A 16,310-nucleotide genomic window follows, 5' to 3' on the forward strand; every position below is an offset into this window, starting at 1 on the left:
AGCCATTTCTCTTGGGGAGAGGCTTTTGTTTTATCTACTTCTTTATTGTATTGCATTCATTGAGAAGAAAGTAAAATGTTTTCAAACTTTCTTAGACAATACTTTGAACTTTAATGCCATTGGCAGAAAATTGGATCATTTTATAATTTATATTATTCATAATTATGCATGAATACCTCTGAACATAACTCCAAATAGTCTTTGAGAAGAAACTAGTATATCATGAATTGCCTACTTTAATTGCTATATAATTTTTCAGAGGCTAGGCAGACATAGTGAATCTCTATATTTTAATTGAGGAACAATACTTATATTCAGATTGATTATATTGTATCTAGATCTCAATACTTAACTGAAGAATTATTCACAAGTTACTTTTTACCATATATTTTTCCAATTCTGATTGTTATGTCTTGTCCCTTCTGCACAGGAAAGTATGTTTTGCACAAACTCAAAATACCTTTTACTCCAGAGCCTTGACTTTGAAGTATACCTTAGTTCTTTACTGAATGTTATAATTGGAAAATCTCTGTAACATTCAACTGTTAAATGTATTTTAATTACATTGCACTTTCAAAGTATATGTCATATCTAAAGAATACCTATTTCACAAAAATTAAGTATTTACAACAGCGAAGACTTTATGGAGTCCATCTGTCATAGGTCTTACTCTTCTATATTGAAATATCTTTACTCTCTAAAATAGCCGATGTGTTGATATTTTTACAAGAAAATAGTAACTGGACTTCAATCACATTTACAAATAAAAAAATTGAAAGGTAGATAAGTAGAAAAACATTACTTTTTACTGGATGTTATACCAGTTTATTATATTCGTTGCAGATACCTATAATGGAAATTAAGGCAAACAACTTTAAAGCAAATTTAGTATGAGAATAGAAAATGCACACAGTACCAAAACCTTAACTTAAAATGTTGTTATTCATTTTTCCTACTATATAAATCAATTTTAACTCACTTTAAACCTCAGCAAGCACACACGGTGCCTCACAATTTAGGATTAAATCCGTGAACTTTTTATATTCTTAGAATTCTATCTTCATGAAAGGATTCACATGTTATGCCAAACTAGTTTATACCAAATTAGCTTAGATTTTTGTTGACTAAGTTATTTATATGATGAACTCATTCTATATATAAACATATGAATTGAAATATCACGTAAAACCTACTAGAATGTAATCATAAGTAAGAAGCCAATAAGTACAAAAAGGAAAGATACTTAAGGTCTCTTTTCTGTGTGAGGAAGGATTATTGCTTATATTTCATTAAATAAATGCTTTGTAATCAGAACACATCCTTTTGAGGTAAGGCTTAGGTTATTTCAATTTTTTGAGTTCTTTAGTACCATGATATATAGTGGATAATTTCTGTGATAGTTGAAGGAAAACTCCAAAAATATATTAAGAAGAAAGCATGTAAGTTCAACAATCTCAGTTTTTTCTATTACTTGTCTGTGTGTTGATTCTGCAGGGCTGGCTGTGGATCATTTTAGTGGACGAATATACTGGGCTGACTTTGAGCTCTCCACTATTGGCAGTGTTATGTATGATGGCTCTGGTTCGGTAGTCTCTGTCAGCAGCAAACAAGGTTTGTAAAGTGCTTTTGGTTTTATTTTTAATTGTTATTGAGATTATTTCATCATAATACATAAATATCAATCTGTATGCTTAGCATTCAGAATTTCCTTAAATCATTTTTACTTTCAACTTGTAGATCTTATACTAAATTTTTCACTCATACTAGAATATACATTCCTATATTTTATTAAGGTAAATTTAACCTGTCTCATCATAAAATATATTTTACTATTTCAGGAAACATTGAAAAAAACTAAATAAAAATAAACTTTGTTTTGCTATGGAAACTTTGGTGTCATAAGTAATTTATAAATGTTGTTATTTTGCTTGTTATAAATTTCAGTACCAGAAGTGAATTATTTGTTTGATATAATATCTTAAAATAAATCACCCAATGTGAAAATTGTTGGTCACTATTATTTTCAGAGTTTAATATGTGAATCGTTACCATTTGCCAGTTTCTTTTCATTATCTAAAGCAGAAATGGTAATAGAAAAATAATTTTTCCTTAAAATCAACACAATTACTTGATAAGGCAGTCATTGAGGTGATCTTATTTGATTACTAATGTGTACAGAATCATAACTGAAAGTCTTATAAATTGCCAATTTCTGTGCTACCATTGAGGCTAGCCCGTACTTATGCTATTCTTTTGCTTACCAACCATATAGACTAAAAGTTTACTCTGCATATAAGAAACCCAGAGAAAATTCCTGCTGATGGTGAAGATGATTAAATAGATGATTGCTTTTTTTTATGTTCTGAGTGACATGTTAAATATTCCTTATATTCCCACAGTTGAGAGATTAACTCTGTCAACGTCACAGCTAATATTTTAGATATTTTAATTCTGAGACTTTTTAAAGACAATACAATTTTTCTATATAATCTTAGATAAACTTGCTTTTTAAAAATCTTAGTGTATGTATTACAACTCTTATAATCTTACTTTTTTAAAATTGCAGGCTTGTTACATCCACATAGGATTGATGTCTTTGAGGATTATTTATATGGAGCAGGGCCAAAAAATGGTGCATTTCGAGTACAAAAATTTGGCCATGGTTTGGTAGAATACCTAGCTTTAGATGTTGATAAAACAAAAGGTGTTTTGATATCTCAACGCTATAAACAACTAGACTGTAAGTATAATATTTGATTTAGTTTTCTGATGTATTGGTGAATGTTTTCCTCATGTATCTTAATATAACATTTAAAAATTCAGTAACTATTTCAAGACTTAACCCTAATAAATTAGGTAAGTTTAATTTTAGTATTACCAGGCTTTTCAAAATACTAATGTCAAGATATGGATAATGCAAAAGTTTCAATTTCTGCCATAGAATGTGCCTATTCATTCTTGGAAATAAATTGATTTTGTTCTAAAATTACCTATTATTTTGTAGTTCTGAAATTCTCAATAAACCTTGTGAGTCTAGAGCAGAATCATGAAAGAAGAAAAATTCATCATTAGCCATTTTTGTACTTGCTACTAATAACCAAGTAGCTATAATGCCATTAACACTCCAAAACCTTAAAAATACCCAAAAACTTTTCCAAGTTGTATTTTCTCTAATTTATTGTATATTATTTATTATTATTATCCTATTGTTTTAAAAAATAAGTAGGTTGATAAATATAAATAATTATATTTAAAATATGTTTAAACACATTGCAGGACTGGGGGTGTGGTTGAATGGTGAATCCCTTGGCTAGGGTCTGCGAGGCTCTGGGTTCAATCCCCAGGACTACTTAGAAAATAAAAATAAAAAAAGTAAAAATAAACCGGCCAAAATTCTATTGTATGTAATGTGTGTATATATATATATATATATATATATATATATATATATATATATATTTGTCTTTTAGAAAAATAAGATATGTTTATAATTATTTTTATCTCATATAAAAGGTGTTTTCTTTTGTGTAGGTAATTACATGTAAAGATAGTTGATATTTATCTAAATTCATCTTTTGATTCTACAGTAATCAAAGTAATAGTCAACTATTACTAGATTCACAATAAATAAATACATAAATAATTCTCTCATCTGAATACAGTAGGCATTTGAACAATGGTTCTTCTAGAAAATCCCCTTTCATAGTCACCAATTCAACTATCCAGGTGGCATTTCTAGTAGGCTAATGCAATAGTTTCTAAGGAAGGCCATGAATCAGCTTTAACTACTAATGCCTACTACACAGAAATTTAGACAATAATAAGTATTACACCCCTTTATACACACATGTACAAATAAACACACACATACACACATATACACACACTTAACTGATGGCAAGGAAACCTTTTTAATATGTTTTTTTAACTTATATATTTGCTTGTGTTTTGAACTTTTAAATACAAATGGAGATTAAGACTGTAAATACCAGAGTGAAGTGTGTGTGTGTGTGTGTGTGTGTGTGTGTGTGTGTGTTTTAGAACAATCCTCTGAAGATCTAAAATGACGATAAGATCCTAAAATACTGTAGCTGGCTTTGTTTTCAAACATAGTTTTAAACTACACTTCAGACTCTAAGACTAACCTTTCTACCAAATAGCAATTTTCATAAGGAAGAATGACCAATTATAACCGGGCGTGGTGGCACAAGCTTGAAATTTCAGTATTTGGGAGACTGAGACAGGATGATCACAGCTTGGTAGCCAGCCTCAGCAACTTAGTGACACCCTGTTTCCAAATAAAACGCAAAAAAGGCCTGGAGGTGTAGCATGGAGGTAGAAGGCCCCTGGGTTCCATCCCCAGTACCACACATACACACACACACACACACACACACACACACACAGAATGGCCAAGTATAAATTTTAATAAGTTCTCCTCTCTTTTGGAAAGAATACTTGTAGTAGTGAATTTCTTATTAATAATATATAATGGATAGTAAATTATTTTATCCTGTAAAATAAAAATTAACATTGGAACTAAATACTCTGTACAAATGATGTGATTTCCTTTCAGAAATACAAATTCATCTTTTCACCTTTTAGGTTTTTAAAATCTATAATGACTATATTTTACATTTCTTTGTTTTCTTTTGCCAGTACCTAATCCTTGTTTGAATTTGGCATGTGAATTTCTCTGCTTGCTGAATCCTTCTGGGGCCACCTGTGTGTGCCCAGAAGGAAAATATTTGATTAATGGGACCTGCAATGATGACAACGTATTAGGTAGGTGTTCTTCATTATTATATAAATAATTAATTAATTCTCATGATAAATTTCACAACTACTGAAACTGAGTATAATTACCTGCTCCATCATCAATTTAGCTGCTATTATATCAATGGTTCATGGGTGCCTATGTAACTTATGCTCTCTGCAGAAGACTTCCTATAATTCATTCTTGCAGCACTGAACACTAAATATTCACTTGATAGATATAAGGAACTTTAAACTGACAGAATCAAAAGACATTTTACAAAGGGTTTGAATTAGAAAAATAATTTTGAAGATGTCATTTTATGGGTTAATTCCAACTCCCTACTTTGTTAATTCATTCAATAAATGTATTTATTTGTTTAGTATTGGACCTTGATCCCAATGGTATTCTACCTTTAAGCTACATCCCTAGGCCTTATAATTGTTTTAATTTTTAAACAGGGTCTCACTAAGCCGGGTGTGGTCGCGAACATTTGTAATCTCGGGTTTGGGAGGCAAAAAAGGAGGATCACGCAGGTTAGAAGCCAGCAGTGCTGGCTTAAGAGACCCTGTTTCCAAATAAAAATATAAAATAGGTCTGGAGTGTAGCCTGGAGGTAGAAGGGTTTCCAGGAACCCCAGTACCACCCAAACATAAAACAAACAAACAAAAATAAAACAAAACAAAACAAAAAAACAGGGTTTCACTAAGTTTCTGAAGTTCTCACTAAATTGCTGAGGCTGGCTTCAGTCCTGCAATCCTCCTGTTTCAGCCTCTCAGGTCCTGGAGATAAAGGCATGTACCATAATTTCCTGCATAATAAAATTTTAATCACTTACCATATGCCAACCAGTAATTTAGAACCTGATGATTAGTTTAGAAACTTTGTCTCAGTTATCTCTTTGTAAAATTTGTTTTACAATAAATATTACTATGAGTAAAAATAGTAATGCATGTTTTGAGGGCTTATTATCAAGGTATAACATAAACTTGGAACTGAGGAATAACTCAGAGACAAAACAGATCAGTTTTTCCATAGTTTATGTATTAGCCTGCGTTTGTAATAAACACTAAAAAAATTCAAGATATCATTTGAACAGCAAATAAATAAATAAATAGTAAAGAACAAAATATTATGGTGAGAAATGGAAGGGAGAGTTGTCTCTTGAATATCCAGGTAGATTCATAATAAGTTCTAACATACTTAGGGCATTTAGTTATAATGGGATAAAAACTATTATTAAGAGAAAAGAGGCAGGGTGCGGTGGTGCATGTCTGTAATCCTAGTACTTAGGAGGATGACACAGGAGCATTGCAGCTTTGAGGGCTGCCTCGGTGATTTAACAAGACCTCATCAACTTAGCAAGACCCTGTTTCAAAGTAAAAAAAAAAAAAAAAATTAAATTAAATAAAAAGGGCTGGGAATCTGGGGGTGTGGAACAGAGGTAGAATGCTCCAAGGTATAATCCTATAATAAGTAAATAAGTAAGTAAAAGGAGAAGGAGAAAATTCATATTTAGTAAATTGTATATCACAAAATCACTTTGCTCCAAATTCACCTGACAGTCACAGCACACATTTTCCCGATGAGATACAAACCTAGGACCTCTTCACAGCAGGGTCCCTACCTATGCATTTGTCTCTGTTGGAAGTAATTCCTCACTGGATTACTGTGTCTGTGCACTAAGTCAGTGTTATTACTCAGGCATAGCTCTCTCTTATTTTTGTCACAGGGTTACATGGAATTTGAAGACTTTTGCCTTTTATATGACACCCAGTGTCTCAAACTAGCATAGTTTTTTCACTTAACATATATTCACTAAGCATTGGGCATGCAAAGTTGAAGAGGTTAAAAAGATGAAACGGTGAATGATATAAACACCAACTATTAATATGTGTAAAGAAGAGAGGATTAAAACTAGTAGAACTTTTAAAAATTTAGTTGACTATCCAAATATAGTATCAGTTTGAATTGCCTACATTTTATGACTTTCAAACAAGTTCTGCACAAACAGATTGGATTTAGATTGAGACAGAGGTCAGAGGACACTGAGACCGAAGCAATAGTCTGCAAAGATATGGAAACACAGCATATAAAGAAAACCCTGGGCAATTCATTTCAGTCAGCGTGGAGGAGGTGAAAAGAGCTGTTGCAGGTGGCAAGTTGGGAATTTCCAGAGACCTAAGAGCAGATCATGATTGGTGGTCTAGATGGGCACTTTAGTGTCAATTATTGAAAAGATGCTGACATTGGCACTGAGAAGCTCTTTTCCTCTTTACCACTTTTTCTTCCTGCTGGAGTAACTGCAATCTTAATTATGATAGGAGAATAAGAAAAACAAATAAAAGTTTTTAAATATTATCATTAGGTCAGAGAGACATCATGAAGGAGTATATATACTTACCCTCACAGAAAGAAACTCTTTTAAATGTCACCAATTCTTTTTTATAGAAGAATGCCACATCTTCAGTAGTACCCCCTCACCCTTACCCCCACACCCTTACAGACACCACCTGCATCATGCCTGATTGTGCTGGTGTTTGGACAGTGACACCTTGGAGAGAGCACACAATCTCACCCAGAAGAACATTAACAATTCTGCCAGTGTGACTTGTCTGAAGGGTCAGATGGTATAGATAGTTTTATGGTCCAGTTTCAGATAATTTTCATTATTTCCCTTTTATACTAGATATCACTGACACTTCAAAATAACTTTTCTCCTTAATGTTTTGCTTACTACAAATTATATTTTTGATAAACCAGACTACAAAATATATTTTTGATAAACTAAATCAAAGCATACTTTGGAAGAACTTGGCAAGAGGGCGAGCTGAGTTGGAGTTTTTGATTAGGACAGCTACCACATATAAACCTTTTAGAGTTGAACTCTGTACTTGTCTCCTTTAATCTGAGTTTCTTCTATGCAAAATTGGCAAATACTAATACTACGGCCACTGATAATAATCATCATAATAATGAATAATTTGAGAGCCTATGAATAAGGCACATTCTAAGTATCTGCATATATATGTATATAATATATTTCATTTAATTTTCACATATACCATTATACTGTGAGTTCTCTTATTTTGTTATAAGAAAACTATAGCATTGAGATGGATATTAGCCAACTTTTTCTTACTGTGACCAAAACACTTGACAAGAACAGTCTAGAGGAGTTGAGATCTATTTTGGCTTGTGGTTTCGGAGGGTTTTGTCATGGTTGGCTGATTCCATTACATTAGGCCTGCAGTGAGACAGAACATGATGGTGGAAGAGTGCATGGCAAAGAAAGCTGCTCAGCTCATAGCATCTCAGAAGAAGTAGGGGTGGCAAAAAGAAGATAAACTTTTCCAGGCCATGCATAAGAGATCTACTGTCTCCAAGTAGGTCCCATTTTCCAGTAGTCCATTTAGCTATAAATGGATTAATCTATCAGTAGATTAATTCAGTAATGATATCAGAGCCCTCATGATCCATTTATTTATTAAAAAGTCCTGCCTCTGCACATTGTTGTATTGGAGACCATAATTTCAACAGGAAACACTGGGGGACATTTCAGATCCAAGCTATAACAAGAGGCTAATTTGATTGTCTAACATTGCTCAGTTAATGGTGGTGCCCCCAGCGGAACCCAGGTGGTTCATTTTCCTAATTTTGAATGCTTTGTTGCCTGAATATCACCCACAATGCCCATTTCCAGAATCATTGAATATACTAAAAATGTCATACATAAAATACATACATAAAATGTGTACTACAGTTCCTTGCAAAATGTACACACATAGCACTCAGAAATAAATCTGTCACTATAAAGTTGGTAGAAAAATAAAGCAAGACCTTTTTGTTCCATTAAATCACCAAGCAGTATTGTTTTGTTCCTAAAAGAAAGAAGCTTGTTTATCTGAATGAACACTTATGCAAGGCCTAAAACATTTTCAGAAATGTTTATTTCACCCTTACTTGAAAGACATGATTCCAGAAAATTCCTCAGGGCTTAATCTTATAATTGAGAAGAAAATATCAATTTAATGAATATAAAATGCCCTTGGGCTTAATTTCCAGCATCACACATACACAAAAAAACCCTCAAACTGATATGTGTGTACATAGAACTTGATAATAAATACTTTGAATCACTTCATTTAGGAACATAAGTGGGTGGGTTTCAGAATTATTATTACCTTTTAATTTTTAAATAGGGTGTCTTACCTTGTTGCCCAGGATGGTCTTAAATTCTTGTTCTTAAGTGGCCCATTTACCTTAGCTTTATAGGTGCCAAGGCTATATTTGCATGCTATCACCCCTAAATGGATTTAAGAATTATTGATTTATGTAAATAAATGCCAAGTAATTTTTTCTAACACTAATATTTTACTTTATTTTTTTGTGGGTCTGGGGATAGAACCCAGGGGCATTCTACCTCCGAGCTACAACCCTTACCATATATATATATATATATATATATATATATATATATATATATATATATATATATATATATTATTCTTTATTTTGAGACAGGGTCTCACTAAGTTGTGGAGTGCCTCACTAAGTAGCTGAGGCTATCTGCGAACTGTGATCCTCCTGTCTCAGCCTCCTGAATACTGGGATTACAAGCATGTGGCACCACTCCCGGCTCTAACACTAATATTTTATATAGTGCTTTATAATTACTTGGCTTTCTCTAACTGCTATTATTAAATGATGAGCACATTGAATATTTTTATTCTTCATGTGATAAATTTGAAATTCAAATATTACTTATTCTTGGAGAAATGTTCACCTGTTCTTTTCTATAGTTGATTATAATTGCTGGAGCTTGGATTCTGGAGGTGATTTAGTTATTGATAAAATCAGCCTGCTTTTTCACCATAGAATTATTACTGTAATTTTCAGAATCACAGGATTCAACTTTCATTTCATGAGATGGTATTATATTTTAAATTGCTACCACCTAATGAAGGATGTTATAGAAATATGAATGCCCCAACATGTAGGGATTTTGAATATCTAAGCAATTTGCATTTAACATCTATAGGTGAAAATAAGTCACCCCATAATGTTTCTAACTATGGTCATGGCGCCTCACATGGTTTTCTTCTCTGTTCACATTCAGAACTCCCACTAAGACATATATTTCTGAATCAGAAATATTTTTGGTAAATTTTAAATTGAGAAGACACATTTACACTCTAAATGTTTCTTGGGAATCTCACCCCACAGTCAATCTTTGCTGAAGAGTCTCACAAGCATTTGCATAGGGATCCTCAAGTTAGAATGTTCAGAGCTAACACAGCCCTCTCTTTTCTGTTATCCTTGTATTCCTAATTAGTTGCTCTAGTTAGAAATTGAAGAATCCTCGTAATTTTCCATAATTTTTGTCATACATCAATGATGTGATTTTTACTTCATAATTATTCTTAGATTTCTTCCACATGCATTTGTTCCACATTACTATACTTAGGTCATCCATCTTATCTAGCCTGGACGGTTTAAACAAAGTCCTCATAGTCTCGCTCCTTTCAGTTTCACATGTGTTAGTACATTCACTCTCAGGCTTCTTAGACTCTTCAAAATCTCTACATTACTTTGGGGAAAAAATTCAAAATCTCAGGGTCTCTTATTAAGTCCAGTGTGCCTATACATTTAGATCAAATGTCACATATGAAGTTATTTGGATATTATTCTATCATCCTGGACAAAGTCTAAGTGACTTGTAGTCTGGAGTATTACTGTACCACTAATAAGGACTGACTTCAAAGAGTATCTCTCCATTCAAATATTTCTCTATAGGATATTTGTGCACACATTTATGTATACATATATACATATATATACATATATACACACACATACACATACATACCTACAGTTACACACACACATAAACACAAGTAGCATAGGATGCATTAATGTGTATGTATGTATGCATGTATAGATATATATAGCTGCTATAATTATATCTTAGAGTCTGGGCGTGGTGGTACATGCTTGTAATCCCCCAGTTTGGGAGGCTGAGACAGGAAGATCGAGCTGGTTTGAAGCCAGTCTCGCTGCTTAAGAGACCCTGTTTCCAAATAAAAATATAAAAATAGTTCTGGGAGCGTAGCCCGGAGGTAGAGGGGTTTCCAGGAACCCCGGTACCACCAAAAATAAATAAATAAATAAATAAATAAATAAATAAATAAATAAATCTTAAATATTTCAGTTCAATGACTATCAAGTACTATAAAGTAGATAATGTTAGACAGTGTTTACTTGTATCATAAAAATCAGTTGTAAAATATAAAATATATTAGTTTTAGAAAGTTTCAGCTATTATTAAATTTTTATGTTAGACAACTGGAAGAATTGGCTAATAATGTTTAAGTTTAAAACAAAATAATAATGATATTATTTTGGCTAATAATGTTTAAGTTTAAAACAAAAATCAAGTTAATTTAATATCTGTATTCACCATCTAATGACTAGAATCGATTTCTCTGTTGTCAAATGATATTGATTTTTTTTCAAATTTTATACTTATGGATAGTTATTTATGGAAAAATAATATACTAACTTTAGTAATTTTTGTTTATTTGAGCTATTTTCACCCTCTCACACCCTGAATGGTATCCTAATCTGTACATTTCTTCTTCTAACCAGATGATTCTTGCAAATTGACCTGTGAAAATGGAGGGAGATGCATTTTAAATGAGAAGGGTGATCTGCGGTGTCACTGTTGGCCTAGTTACTCAGGAGAAAGATGTGAAGTCAACCACTGTAGCAACTATTGTCAGAATGGAGGGACTTGCACACCATCAAACCTAGGTAAATATTTGAATGTTGTTTTATATTCAAAATCATTTGCATGTTTTCTTAGGTGAAAATGTTTTTGTTTCAAATATAATTCCTAATAACTTGATAAAGAGTATATTAACACAAATAAAATTTAGTCATTAACTCAACATAATGAATGGCGTCTGTCCTAAATTTAATGTGTCTAAGTTCAGGTCACAACATTTAATGACAGTATTGAACATTATTCTGTGTTAAGTATGTACCATGGGAGAAGTTCAGTAATTACAGATAGTTTGACTGTAAATTTGAATAATTAAAAGTGACCATTTTCCAAACCTTATGGATTCAACTCCAAGTCTGTGTTTTTTTACATAGTGTTTGCAAAAGTAAAAGTCAGTTGTTATTAAAAATTACGTTCTTTTTTGTTTTTAATATACTTTTATTGGTGCATTGTAGTCCCATATCATAATGAAGTTCACAGTGATAGGGATGTAGGTGCACACAGAACTTGGTCAGCTAAATTAGATTAATTCTGAATGTAAATAAATTATAACACAATATCTGATAGCATCTTGTTTCTCATCTGAAATTACAACTACTATAACCATTGCAAAATATAATATGTAATGTGCTTTAAAAACACCAGGTTATTTCATGTTAAGAGATACTTGAGATTTTTATGAATTTATGTAATACTTATGTTTGCAAAAAATATTCTTTATGGTACATTAGACAACATTGAGCATATTTTTCTACTGACTTCTATTACATTTAAAATATAATCCCATGAGAAAAAATTAACATCAATGCATCATAAAAATCTAATTAACAAATTCTAATATTCAGTATAAGGCGTATTATGTGACTTTTTAAAGTACAATCTATGCACATTTAATTTTACTACCAAAAATTAAAATTCAGTTAGTCAAATGGAAAATCAATGTAAATGATCTTCACATCCCCTACATGGTTAATTGTAATCCTATTGAAAGTTTTCACCGTCTCTTTGAAGTATTTAGTATAATGCTAAATAAAAAAGTTACATAAAAAGAAAGAATTTCCAATGGAGTTTAGAGAAACCTAGCTATATTGAATTTGTATTCTAATAGTAAAGTTTGATAGTTTTATGTCTATAATTATCTTTGATAATTAAAATAATCTAAGTACTTAATAGCATACTGAAAAAAATCAACAGTTTGATCAAAATGTAAAGTTCACTAGAAGTCAGCACATAATTTTATTCCTCTTAAGATGAGATAGTTTATACATAGAGTATATTCTATTGCTGTAGGAGAGATTATAGTACTGGGTCCTTTATTGAATATGCAAATGAGAATATGAGGTCAGTACACAAATGTGAGATTATATGTTGGTAATACATATTTCCTTTAGGAAAGAAATGTTTTTTTTTTGCCAAATGGGTTGTTTAAAGATTTAATTATTTAACTTGTTACAGTATTCTAACTGATACAATGAATTATAGCAAGATGGTTTACTTATATTTATATTTAGAAATATTAGGCCAAATAAATCATTTGACATTGCAAACTATGGGTATCTATTCATCCTGTAAAGAAGACACAGGAGCAAATTTTTACAAAACAATGAACTGTTAGTAGAGCCTCAGTTGTCTATAGATATAGCACCACTTTAATGTTATGGGAAAACCACTTATCCAGACCTTTCCACAATTTTATAGTATTAAACATTCTACCTTTCATTCAAGTATTTAGATTCTTATTTCCATAGATGAAATGCTCCGGTAAGCTGCATTTTAGATTAACAGTGTAAATGAGTTCTTACATGAATTCAACTTGAGAGATGGTCATTTCATTTATTGTCTTATAGAACCTAATAATTAATAATGATGCCCAATTAAGTACATTTGCAAAGCATTTTTCACTTTTAAAAATGTGGCCTTAGAAAAACATTGTTTCGTATTGTAGAAGGTAGAACCTCATTATCTCCACACAAATGTTAATTTGCTAAACAAATCCCAGGGGGCAATTCATGGATTTATTCATTGTTGGTTTACTTACAGTTAAGCCTTTGGCAAATTCCTATGTGGGCACCGTATAACTAGGGTTTGGGGCAGCATTAATTAAAATTTATAAGTTTGTGACAGTTGTATGGAACAGTAATAATTGAACAAAGAATATGTCACAAGTTAATTAAAAACATACATCTGAGAGGCATAATTAAAATTTCCCATGTAGGAATGAGTTTTTGTTCTTTCTTAAGGTTTTCTAATAATGAATACTAAAAATAAAATATACGATGAATATCCATGTAGGACAGTGCTATTAAATGTAATATCTTGGCATTGATTATATCAAAAAGCCCAACAGAGTTCATTTCCATGACCTGTTCATAGGTTCACAGGAGGGCTTGTTTAAGATACATTTCCCAGCTAGGCACACACCTGTAAACTCAGTATTTAGAAGGCTGAGACAGAAGGATTGCAGGGTCAAGGTCAGTCATAATAAATTTAGCAAGACTTTGTTTCAAAATAAAAAATAGGGCTGAGGGTTTAACAGCTCAGAGGCAGAATGTCCCTGTGTTCAATCCCAAGTACCACACACACGCACACATGCAAACACACAAAAAAAGATAAAATTTTCCTTGTGAAAATAATGAAAGTCAAAGTAAATACTAGTATTATGCACTAATTCTATTGTTGAAAACATTAAATAATTTGTGAAAAGTTTTTATTCATCATAATTTTACTTATACAATTAATAACTATATTTGCAAATAATTTTATTTTCATGAACATTTATTCTCTGCGGTATGTTCACAATAGTTAGGCATTTTTTATTACTCTAATATGTCCATTTTCTAGACTTTTAATGTTTATATCAAATAAATCAAGGATTCCTGATGTTAATTTATCAAATTGGAGAGTATGAGGGTTTGTAAAATAGACCGTTAAGTCCACATTCTCCCAATCCAGCATTTGGAGTTATGCAATAGAGAAGGCAGACGTTACTTTGGAAGTTTTAAGACATACAAAACCAAAACTGGGCAGGTGAAAAAGTGACAGTACAGTTGTGTGTGGTGGGCAACTCAGGACATTCGTATTGAATAGTTTAAATGGGAACAGCAGGAGGACAGCAGATGTTCCGTGTTACTCCCTCTGCATCTACACCTGTGGACCATGTCAATGAAAGCTTATTCCCAGAAATGAAGTAGGAAGATGAAGAGGCCCTTGCTGTAAAAATAGAAAACAAAGCAAAACAACATAAGCCAAAACATCAAAATTTCTCTCCCATGGTAGAAGTCCTTATAAGTGGTGGTGAGTAGCTGGAGAGAATTTCCCTTCTCAGATATTTGACATCTTTCTCTTCATGTGACTACCCCAAAACAGATGGTAGATTTGCTTAAAAGCAAGTTAAGGTAGAAACTTTTAGACACACTAGAGCATCATGGAACTAAAGATGAAACCTAAATACTGAGTGCTCCCAAGTCACCTATGTACCTAGCATGTGCACAGTCTATTATAGAGATCTTCTCTATGTTACTATATTTTAAGATATAATTAATATGTATTACTATTATCATTTAAAATTAAACTAGTTATCAGCAATTTAAACAGCATTATTATTATTATCATTATCATTATTATTATCTGAACAATGATAATATTCATTGGCTGCCTACTAAGTGCCAAACTGTCCTCTGTCCTTGAATCCTCACAATTGTCCTATGAATGGAATTGAATCGAATTCTGCTGCTGGCTCATGATTCACAGTTACTGGTTTGTTTGGACCATATGATGAGAGCAGTACTAAATTGTTCAGTCTCAGTACTCCCTGACTAATGTCAAAAGACTAGAGTTAGCTAACTTATTCTCACAAAAACAACAAAAATGCTTCAGTCTCATTTCTACAGTGTTAGCTAAAAATGAACTTTCCAGAAGTATAAATAGATTGTGACCTATGATTTGAAATATTTCAGAATATATTAAGGAGTACCTGGGAGGGAAATAGATAAAGCTCACAATTCTTCCTTTTATTTGTCAGAAATAATTCTTTGTTGAAGACTTCTCTGTAGTCTTTGTAATACTTAAGACAACTCGACAACTATAGTCAAGTTGCAAAAATTATTTATAAGTGGGCATCCACTTTCAGGCCAGGAAAATATTATATTAAGTGGAAGAGTAGAATGTCAAATCTCCTTATCAAAAAGATTAGCAATTTTTAAAGGATTCAGAATTTTTATCACTTGAATCTAAATCTGAAGTCAAGAGAGATTTCACAGAGGGAGTAAGTTGTCTTAGGGACAAGAGGTCAGTAGACAGGCTTTTCAGTTATAATTTTGTAACTACCTGAATGATGCTATAATTATTTGTCTCTCCATTTATTATTTCTTTTCTGGATAAAAGGATAAGAATGCAAGAATGCAACAGTATTCCAAATAGTAAAGATATGGCAGAAGGATGTCACATTTACCTAGTGTTTTCAGAAAGATATTAAATGTAAACATTTATAAATATGTTATGAAGTTTTAACATCACTTAAGTACTGCTACCACTTACTCCCAATGTGTTTCTTAGAATAATTGAAATAAGCAATGACTACATACCCGTAAAACTAGTTAGATATCAAACGTCACAAGCAGGTATAACAATGTCAAACTATTGTCCTTATTCACCAAACTCATAATGATCAGTAGTATGTCTCTGCCTAATGGAAATATCAAAGAACTACTAAAGTCGTAATTACCTCACAGGAAGCTCAGGAATTACTTTGGATAGCTTTCGTTCAATGGC

General features: G+C 32.0%; 1 protein-coding gene across 1 annotated transcript in view; it reads left to right on the top strand.

Annotated features, from left to right (window-relative positions):
* Nucleotides 1–16,310, top strand: part of LRP1B (LDL receptor related protein 1B) — a 1,956,425-nt gene that overhangs the window by 1,857,588 nt on the left and 82,527 nt on the right. Inside the window, exons 80-83 of the mRNA XM_080689945.1 lie at nt 1,495–1,611; nt 2,567–2,740; nt 4,660–4,785; nt 11,405–11,569. Of these exons, the coding sequence (XP_080546071.1) occupies nt 1,495–1,611; nt 2,567–2,740; nt 4,660–4,785; nt 11,405–11,569 (582 nt within the window). The remainder of the gene's footprint in view (nt 1–1,494; nt 1,612–2,566; nt 2,741–4,659; nt 4,786–11,404; nt 11,570–16,310) is intronic.

The sequence above is a fragment of the Muscardinus avellanarius genome (genome assembly GCF_963383645.1).
Source record: "Muscardinus avellanarius genome assembly, chromosome: 2".
Taxonomy (NCBI): domain Eukaryota; kingdom Metazoa; phylum Chordata; class Mammalia; order Rodentia; family Gliridae; genus Muscardinus; species Muscardinus avellanarius.